The sequence below is a fragment of the Phascolarctos cinereus genome, unplaced genomic scaffold (assembly GCF_003287225.1).
Source record: "Phascolarctos cinereus isolate Bilbo 61053 unplaced genomic scaffold, phaCin_HiC Scaffold_1;HRSCAF=81, whole genome shotgun sequence".
Classification (NCBI taxonomy): Eukaryota; Metazoa; Chordata; class Mammalia; order Diprotodontia; family Phascolarctidae; genus Phascolarctos; species Phascolarctos cinereus.
This window is the reverse complement of record NW_027555514.1, coordinates 168,630,744-168,640,481: the sequence shown is the minus strand read 5'-3', so window position 1 is coordinate 168,640,481 and position 9,738 is coordinate 168,630,744. Positions and strand designations below refer to the sequence as shown.

The 9,738-nt window shown below is 36.5% G+C and overlaps 1 protein-coding gene across 3 annotated transcripts in view; it reads right to left on the bottom strand.

Moving 5' to 3' along the window:
* Window positions 1–3,710: 3,710 nt before the first annotated feature.
* Window positions 3,711–9,738, bottom strand: part of SFMBT2 (Scm like with four mbt domains 2) — a 302,167-nt gene continuing 296,139 nt past the window's right edge. For all 3 annotated transcript variants that reach the window (XM_020965056.2, XM_020965057.2, XM_078154929.1), the window contains one exon: window positions 3,711–8,799. In XM_020965056.2, the coding sequence (XP_020820715.1) occupies window positions 8,659–8,799 (141 nt within the window). In that variant the 3' untranslated portion in view covers window positions 3,711–8,658. The remainder of the gene's footprint in view (window positions 8,800–9,738) is intronic.

Below are 9,738 nucleotides of genomic sequence, written 5' to 3'. Positions count from 1 at the left end.
TTAAATTTTCAGCTTATTTACACTTTATAGTAAACTCTACACATCTTGGCTTTCATTGTTTCGTTGATTGTCTAGACTCTAGACTTAAGGAAGTGATGAAGAAAATGTTAAGAATACAAATTAAACTATAAGTGTGTCATGCCTACTCCCTGCCCCACCCCCAAGCCAGTTATTAAACATTTACCAGCATATCTCTGAATGTAAGGTCCTTAAGGATTGTTATGCTTTTGTCTTTGCATACCTGATGCCTACTGGAGGAGTAGGCATTTCATCAATTCTTATTCATTAATCAACAATGGAACCCTTTGAAATTTTTCTCCTAAAATTCTATGGCACATAACAGACAACTGCTGGTTTCCCCCTACTATATCACAAATTCTAAGAGATGATGTAATCATTTAACCTCAAGGTCCCTATCCCAGGAACCAATTTCTCCTTGTTGAGGATAAAGTCCAAAATCCAAGTTTTCCTTATTAGTTTTTCTAATTTTTGAAAGATTAATTTATCATTGAGGCAAGTCAAAAAATTATTTTAATTGCTTTGGTTTTGGCAGGGAACTATAGCAGATGTCTGGATAATTGAAGCCCTCTCTCACCCCATCCCCTCTCCATTCCCATCATTGCTATTTCAATGCCTCATCTCTGTGCCAGGCTTATGATCTGTTTCCCAGATTCTCTGATGAAAATAGGTTTTATTCCTGCCTCCATTTAATATATATATATATATATATATATATATATATATATATATATATGTATGCATGTATATATATGTATGTATATATATATACACACACACATATATATACACATATATACATATATACATATATACACACATGTATATATGTATATGTATGTGTATGTATATATCCATATCTATATGTGTGTATTAAACATATATGTTCATATGCATATATATATATATATATAATACTAGCAATATCACACCCCATTGGGTCTCCTCTGCTCCTGTTGAATAAGGTACACCCTTCTAAGGCTATATTCCATTCATAGGTTCTTAGTGAGACATCAGTGACCCCAAATTCAGGTAGAGGTGGAAGGAAACAAGTTATCAGTGAATAAAGCAGTTAATACACTTCAAAATAACAAAGAAGTTACTGAATCAAGTCCATATAACACTAGGGATAGGTAGAAATTCCAATTATCTGAATATTTGTGAGACTATCCAACTGATTTGAATCTCAATTTCCCTAATACTTAAATTCCCATATTGAAGTGATGTGAATAATGCAATGTCTAATTTTGAATACTCTATTGATGATAAATGTTGCATAGAATCGTGAAAAGTAGTAGCACATAAATTTAAAAAAAAAACTATTACTGTTTGCTGGTGGAAAAACCAACATAAAGTAAGGAGTAACAAAATCACCCAAAAAAAGGCTATATGGAGAATTAATTTTCCATTAGAACATTACCACTCACTTAAGCTTTTGTATATCCAAACTGTTGGTGATTTTTTTTATATCATCAGAGCCCTTTTTATATACATAGACAGAGACATACAGTTGTTCGAGAAAAAGAACTATGGGGTCAGGATGCAGATGGAAGCATATTATTTGCTCTTTTTTTTTGTTTTTGTTTCTTCTTTCTCATGGTTCCATTGATTCTAATCCTTCTTTACAACACGACTGGTGTGAAAATATGTTCAATATGAATGTATATGTAGAACCTATAACAGACTGCATGGCATCCTGGGGAGGCAGAAGGGAAGAGAGGGGGAGAAAATTTAGAACGCAAAAGCTTATGGAAGTAAATGTTGAAAATTAAAAACACATTAATTAAAAAAAGACATACATTTGCACACCTATCATTTAACAGATCACAAAGATGATAGCAGTAATAAACCATAATCTAGAAAATATCAAAATGACATCATCAAATTAATGTGAAGGGTAGATTGGTGTGTGTGACTTTAGGTTTTTGGGTTTTTTTAAAGCATCATTTACACACATTTCTCATAGAAGTATGCTGAGCCCCATAGTTCAAACCAAAGCCAAAATGATTTGTATGAGTTCTAACTCTGGCTTTGGTTGACATAAAAAACAACAACCCTTGATGGAATTATTTCCTTATAAATCATTGCAACCCATCTATTATGTTGCGGCTGTATTTTCTCTTTACTGACAAAATGTCTAATCTTTGCATCATACTCAGTGAAAGCTGTGTTCTTATAAGCATATATTTTAGGTGGTCTTTGAACCATTTACTAAACACTGATTATGTTCTCAATCAGAACTCGGGTAAAATAACGATAGTAGCAATAACAATTTTTCTTATTGTCCACTGTTAAATTACACAACCCAAAGAGAGGCAAGGACCTGATGAATGTGGATAGGGCAGATAACTTAAATAATTGATCAAAGTGGAAAGAGACCTTTGGCACCAAAGAGGGGTGGGGAAGAATGCCTCACATTTAAATAGTTGCTTTAATTTTTTAAGTGTTTTCCTTCTAAAATAATCTAGACCTGAGATTTCATTTCCCTGTGTGGAAATTCCCTTCATTCATAAAGATCAGCAATTTATCTATAACTGACATGGAGAGTTTCCTGGTACCCCTGAGAAACTGATTTCCCCTTAATCATACAATCAGTATGATTTAGGGGTCACATTAGAAGCCAGGTTTTCTTGACTCTAAAGCCTGTCCCCTAACCACAACCTCACATTAACTATCTATATTATTTGTCGCCTTATCTAATCTTAACCATAATGAAATGATGTGAATAATGCAATGTCTAATTTTGAATACTCTATTAATGATAAATGTTGCATAGAATCATGAAAAGTGATAGCACATAAATGAAAAAACCATCCCCATTTGCTGGAAGAAAAACCAGGCAGAATCCTAACCAAGATGAAGTGAAGCAGGCATTATCTCCATCATACAGAGAGAGTCAGTGATATGCCCAAGAAATAAGCTAGATGTAGAGACAGGTTTTGAACCATGCTTCCTGACTCCCAACCTATCATTTCCTCTGGAATACACAGAGTATGTGTATATCTGTATGTAAAGTGGCCAATAAATCCTGCACGAACTGAAACAATCAGGACCATTCAAAATTGTTAGGATTATTGGCTCTGACTTCAGAGGAGCTGGGTGGATTTTTGGTTTTTGCTTATCTTAGTTTGCTATCTGCTAGAAACCTATATATTTCCAAATGGGCTGCCATTCTTTGGTAAGATATGTATAGTTTCTGAAGAAATCTTTGGAAACATACACGCATTTTCTCTTTGGTAGAATAGTTCAGAAGCCAATAAAAATTCTTTAGTCAATAGTAGTGAAACGCTAAATCTGATGACAGCCAGTGATGGTGGTGGCAGACCCAGACCCAGATGCTTACTCGACTCACCCTTGTTCCAGCTCCCATGTTAATAGGCAGCAGTAGAATCATCTGATTATACACACTGATGTTCCCAACACCAAAAAGAGCTGTGTATATCAACTTCTTCAGGTTTTATGTTGTTGGCAAATCAGGACCAGAATTGATATGTAATCATAAAAGGCCATATACTTTGCTTTGGCAGAAGACATTAACATCCTTGCATTCTGGCTCTCAGATATATGTTTCAAGCTCTGCATAGTTATTTTGTATTAGAACAAAAACTATCATGAAAAGATGAGTCATTTTAAGGAAAGAAATACAGTCATTACTCATCTTCCAGACATAGGTCAGACACAAGCAGTGAATGTAGTATTCATTATTACTTTATTAACAATGTGGCTTACAATTTTTCAAGTAAAAAGGGGATTTTTTTTCATTTAGAATAAAAATTAAAATATAACTCTGAATATAGATTTTCATTTATTTACATGAAAACATATATACAGAATACAATCTTACAGCAAACTAACAGCATGCCCTTTGTCCTGCAAATTTCAAAAGTAAAAACACCATCAATTTTCTCTTTCACACACCAAAAAGTACACAACATATGAATCAAATTTCAATACAAACTATTCAAACTGGAATGCAAAACAGCAAAAGGGCTTTCAACATTTGCCACTAGAAAGAGTTTATGCTTCTAAACATCATGCTATTTCCCATTTTTGGACAATAAATGAAATAATTTTTCTGTCATTTTTCATTTGTCTCAATTTCCCAGCATACAAATTATTATTATTATTATTATTAGCAAAAGATTGTCATCCTACAAGTTTATTTTTTTCTTCAATACATCTTTTCCATCCATATGGGACCTTTGTAATTCCTGGTTAAGGTTTGGCACTGCTTACAATTCTCACTGTTATATGACCTTAACCATTTTCACTGATAGTTTAAGAGAAACTAAATGGAGATAACTTGGAAAATCATACTAAGTAGCATTTAAAATAAAGGAACAAATGTGAGCAAACTTGGCCAGAACTGAAAGCAGCATCCTGTGTTGGCATTTTTAGTGTGTTAGCAAGATGTTTGGGTAAAGTAAGTGGTTCAAACCAGACTAATTAGGATTCAAACCAAAATATTTAGTGGGCACACAGCATATTATGACTCTGATGGTTGAAAGTGGGAAAATACATAGTCTGCAGAATTCAACCACAGCAAATTTATTTAATTTAAAGGGAGGGTGATAGATTTTCAGCATGTTTTCTTATAAGAAAAATTGCACATTCCTAGTATGAGAACACCTTACATCATTGTTGCCACTTTTCTATAATTTTCATTTGTTTCTGAATTATTATTGCACCAAAGAGAAAATAAGAATATCTATGTTTCTCCAAATAGTTCTTCTTTAGAAACCATGGACGTCTTGCTTTATCTTGTCCCTTCAAATATCTGCGGCCTCTACTAGTTTTGTAAAAGTGGAAAAAAAAATCATCTCATGATATCTCTGTCAAAAAGTGACTCTGATGATCCAAATCACAGCAAAGTGGTTTTTAACAGTTTCTTTTTTCACTTTCAATTATACAAATGCAAATATAAACTGTTCTTAAAGTATGAAAGCCCCTAGGGCTTCCAAAATGTGGCAACTTAAGGAGAAACATCTTAGAATGGGGTGTTTGCTGCAAGATACAAAGGCAAGACTCAATGTTCTGCCTGATTTAACCCTCACAGCTCTTAGAGGAAGATTAGGAAATTCTACTCAATCCTTGAAGGGCAGAAAATGATTCATTTCCTAAAGCTAAGTATTAGCCTGCACCACAGGCTTGGATCATTACAACTTATTGAGAAGCAACTGAGAATAAAAAGTTTTCTAGTGTAGTCCAGGGGCAAGGGGAGGGGTGGTGATAAAAAAAAAAAGAGGCAGGAATTTTTAAATTTTATGTCTACATCAAGTTTTGCTAACTCACATCATGTTTTAGATATGCTATGGGAGCTTATTCTATAAAAGAACTTTAGTGAATTCTCTTATACAGAATCTTTTATCATGACAATATTATTCCCATTATTTATCTTTTTTTTAAAATTACATTTCCCTTAATTTTTCCTTTGCATAGCTATAGTCCACACCTGTATTAAGGAAACACATATATATTGTACTCTCTCTCTCTTTCTCTCTGTATGTATATATGTATTGAGGAGAGGAAGGGAGGGGAAATTGAATCCTTCTGGTGGGGTATAGCAACAGTCAAGGACTTTTTTTTTGGGGGGGTTTGCCAAATTGCCCAAACTGTCTCTGTACGGAACAGGAGGGGAATTAAGTCAGGTTTTAAGGGCAGCGACTTGTGTCATATACACTGGACTAAAATACTGGGGGTGAATCTGGTCTCGAAAGTACGGTATGGAGGAGCTAAGAAAAAGCACTCTTTGGAGAGTGGTGGAATACCATAAGATCATACCTTTTAGCTTGAGAGGGGCACAAAGAGGCTGCAATTAGAAGTTTGGGAGAGGGCCATAATGGTAATGATGGTAGACTGAAGAGTTTCCCTGTCCTTCTAATTAGCAGTAGTAGAGAGGAAAAAATTAACTGGTCTTCAGAAACTTTTATCCATTTAATAGAAATGGGGAAAAATCATATCTAAAGATGTATTTGTGTATGTGCTGGGTTTTTTTTGGGGTGGAGTCATGTTAGCTGTGTTATAATTTGGGGAAATCAGAACGTACACATTAAATTTAAGAACCAAAAGTTCTGGAAGATATTAGCAACTTCATTGAGAAGGGGGACAGCGTTGCACAGTAGCATCCCAAACTAAAGGGAAGAAACCTTCCAAAATCCCTCACTTATTTGAACTCTGTGGTCCTAAAATGAGTTGCTTTTTCCCCAAGGGCTGTGAGGATGATCACAATGGAAGACACTCTAATTAAACCAATCATGGACTTGACTCTGAGACTGTGTCCACTTTCTCCAACTATACGCATACAAAGGTCGAGTCAACAATACATTCACCCCATTCTTCTCTTGTTGTCTGGTAGAGAATATGGGGAGAAAGTAAGTCATAAAGATAAAGAAAATCACTGGCATGTAGTTCCATGAATCCAAGCCAAAGCTGGGCATCCATTTAGAGACCAGCCCAGCTTTGATTTATGGGCTTCATTAACACATCCTTTGGTCATGGTGATGTCTTGCCCTTCTCTCTCCAATCCCTTTCTACTTTCTGGAAACGGCAAGAGAAGTTGATATTGATACTAAAATGCTGTAGATGACTCATTCCTTCATATCAGTTTAAGTGAAACAGAAATGGCATGTTTAGAAAAGGCCACAGAGAGAACATCATAAGGAAATCTGCAGAGAGAAAAGGCCAGAATTCTTGACATCTCTCAGCAATGTTTAACTTCATGATACAGTATTCTGAGCCAAAGAAGCTGAGGACACGGGGCTAAAAGACCCAAAGGGAGATCAAAACTAGCTTGGAGAATTCAGTAAAACACTACTACAAAGCCAATGATGCATTACAAAGCATTTTTCTAGCATTATGATGTCAACAAGCATTGTTATACATGATGCTCCACCAGGGTTCTCTACACAAAAGTCCACTCACTGAAGATTTGTAACAGCTGTAAACACTAGCTTTAGGCTCAGGCAAACACATCTCAATAGCAGAAGATATACATGTAACTTCTCACTTTTGTCTATGCCAGTCCCAAAATGCTGATTAAAGGCCAGCATTTCTAATCTGACTTGCCAGAGAAAGTTTAACCAATGAAATATTCCCATGGTGGCTACAGGAGTGAGCCCAGATCACAGTTATATACACTGCCAGTGCTGAGATCAAATTTTGGGTGGGGAAAGATCAAAATAGTTATTTTAGATAAGGCAGTAACTGAAGATGCGAAGCCACTGTTGTAGAGCTCAACTTTTGAATAATTTAAGACTTGTCACTAATTTAAAATATTTTTCTAAAAAAATCAGTGGATTAAAATCACAATGGGTTATAATATTCTTTAAGAAATTTCCATGTCTTGATGAATGCTTGAGTTATCGATTGGATCTCATGGATGATTCTTTTGGTCCAAGAGCACTCTTATCCTGGAGCCACACAGAGGTCTATATAGGTGGTCTCCTTCTTTAAATTCTTAATATTTGCATAATGTTCCAAGTTGGTCAGGTTGGGGATCTGGATGGAGCTGTGGCTACAGTGTTACTGGGGGATGGGTTATCAGGTCCAGTTTTGTCTACCCAGATAATGCCATTAAGAGAATGGAGAGCAAGTGAATAGAAAGCAGAGGACTTTTAGTTCACAGTAATCATTGTTACATGTCCCACTTATTGTGCTGGAGTGATCTGTGAAATCTGGGCTATCTAACCAAAACAAAGCCGTGCCAAGCTGATAGGTAACACACTGTGGAACTCCACCCCAAGGAACTTCAGGTTGTCTGTGGCAGAAGTCTCAAATAACACCTCATCTGAAACATTCCATTTCCTTATTCTGAGATGCTTAAGTAATTCCTTTCGACATGTTGTCCTGTAGTTCAACTTCCTTAGAAGAATTATAAGAACCCCCTCCCTGATCTGGTTACAGACAAATTAAAGGGAAAAAGCTTGTTTCATTAAGAGTTGTGAACACTATGTGTCTCTGCATACTTTTTCTAGATTCTACTCTCCTTTCCCCATGCTCACACTTTTCCTAAGAGCGCTGACAAAATTAGAGGATTAGTTGGTCTTTCTCATAATCACATCCTGTTTTAATATATATTTATCAACACTAGTGTCATAAATGTGACAGAAATGTGTTGATCACTAGGATCAAATTGCAGTGGTAAAAGTCACTTGAAAAGGTGATCACACATTTCAATATGAAAGAAGTGTGGACAAATTTGCTTGAGGCTTATTTGTAGCTCTTTTTTTTTTTAATTGCCTGGTGTAGGTATCCCACATAACTGCAGAAAAAAACAGCACTGACTCCTAACCTTTCTCTCGAAAGGTGTAGGAAACGTCAATCAGAAGGCGCTGTGGGTTTAGTGGGAGAAGGGGAGCAAGGTTCCCTAAGCTTTTGCTATATTATGGGATGCCACAATAGAAAACAGCAAGTTATACTCTCAGAAAGCAGTCGCTGTGGTATTTCAGTGTGCTTTGAAAAACAGACACATATTAAATAAATGCAGGGGAGGGGGTCAGAGGTTGGTTGAGGAGTTTGGGTCTTTCTCACACTGAGATTTTTCTTAGTGCTTCAATTTCAAATGTCTGTAGGTGAAAGAAAACCTGTCCCCAAATGGCCCGTCCCCCATGCAGGAATCCTCCGAGATGGGAAGGGCTGAAGTTAGTTGGCATATTGTGCATAGAATGCGACTTTAACTCTTTCAATCTGATGGCAAAGCTTGATGGCAGGTCCCAGTTTCAGCTCCATGCACTCCTGCACTGTGGGAAGTGTCAACAGTAGAAGCGCTTGGCCGTCAATATCCTGGCAGAAGGAAAAAAAAGTTAGAATATGGGTTCTTAAATTCTTTTCTATCATGGACTCCTTTGACAGTCTGGTAAAATCTATGCTTTTCCTAAGAATAATGTTTTTAAATGCACAAAAATAAAATTATTTTCAAAGGAGACTAATTATACTGAAACAGTTTTTAGAAAGGAAAAAAAAAATTCCTGGACCTTAGGTTATGAACTGCTGGATTAGGGAGAGGAATGGTTAGGGAGAGGCTGGAACACTGTTGTCCAAGCTAGGTCCCTGGTCAGGTTAGAATGCTTTCTCCTTTGGAGAAAGTCTGAAGAACACTGGTTACTCTGAATCCAATGGGAATTACAAGAGAACTTAGCTTGAATTTCTCACCTTTATTTAGGTATATGGCCTAAAAAGAGTCTTATTTAAACCTATTCATCAGTTATAAAGTTCCTATTTCCATAGCATTTGTGTATCTTGAAACAAAGAATACCACCCAGGAGGTGAGGGGGAAAAGGTTTGTCATGGGAAGTTGTCATAGAAGGTCTAAAATGTCACACACTCAGCTATCTCTGTCTCCACAGATACTACGCACCTCCTGTATGTGTACTTGACCCACACAAGGAATGTGCCCCGAAGAAGGATTCCCTGTCTTGTTCAGGCCTGACTTATCACCATGGAAAGTCAGTTCTTTGGGTCTTAAAAAGAAATTTTTTTTTTTGGGCAGCGAGGTGGCACAGTGGATAGAGCACTGGCCCTGGAATCAGGAGGACTTGAGTTCAAATCTGGCTTCAGACCCATAATACTTCCTAGCTGGGCAAGTCACTTAACCCCAATTGCCTCACCAAAAATTGGGAGTGGGGAATGTTCATAAGTATTTGATGAAGTAGGATTAACAGCTAGCTAGAAGCAAGGTAGACTAAAGGTGGGAGGAGGAGCCTTGGAAGAAGAGTGTGAAGG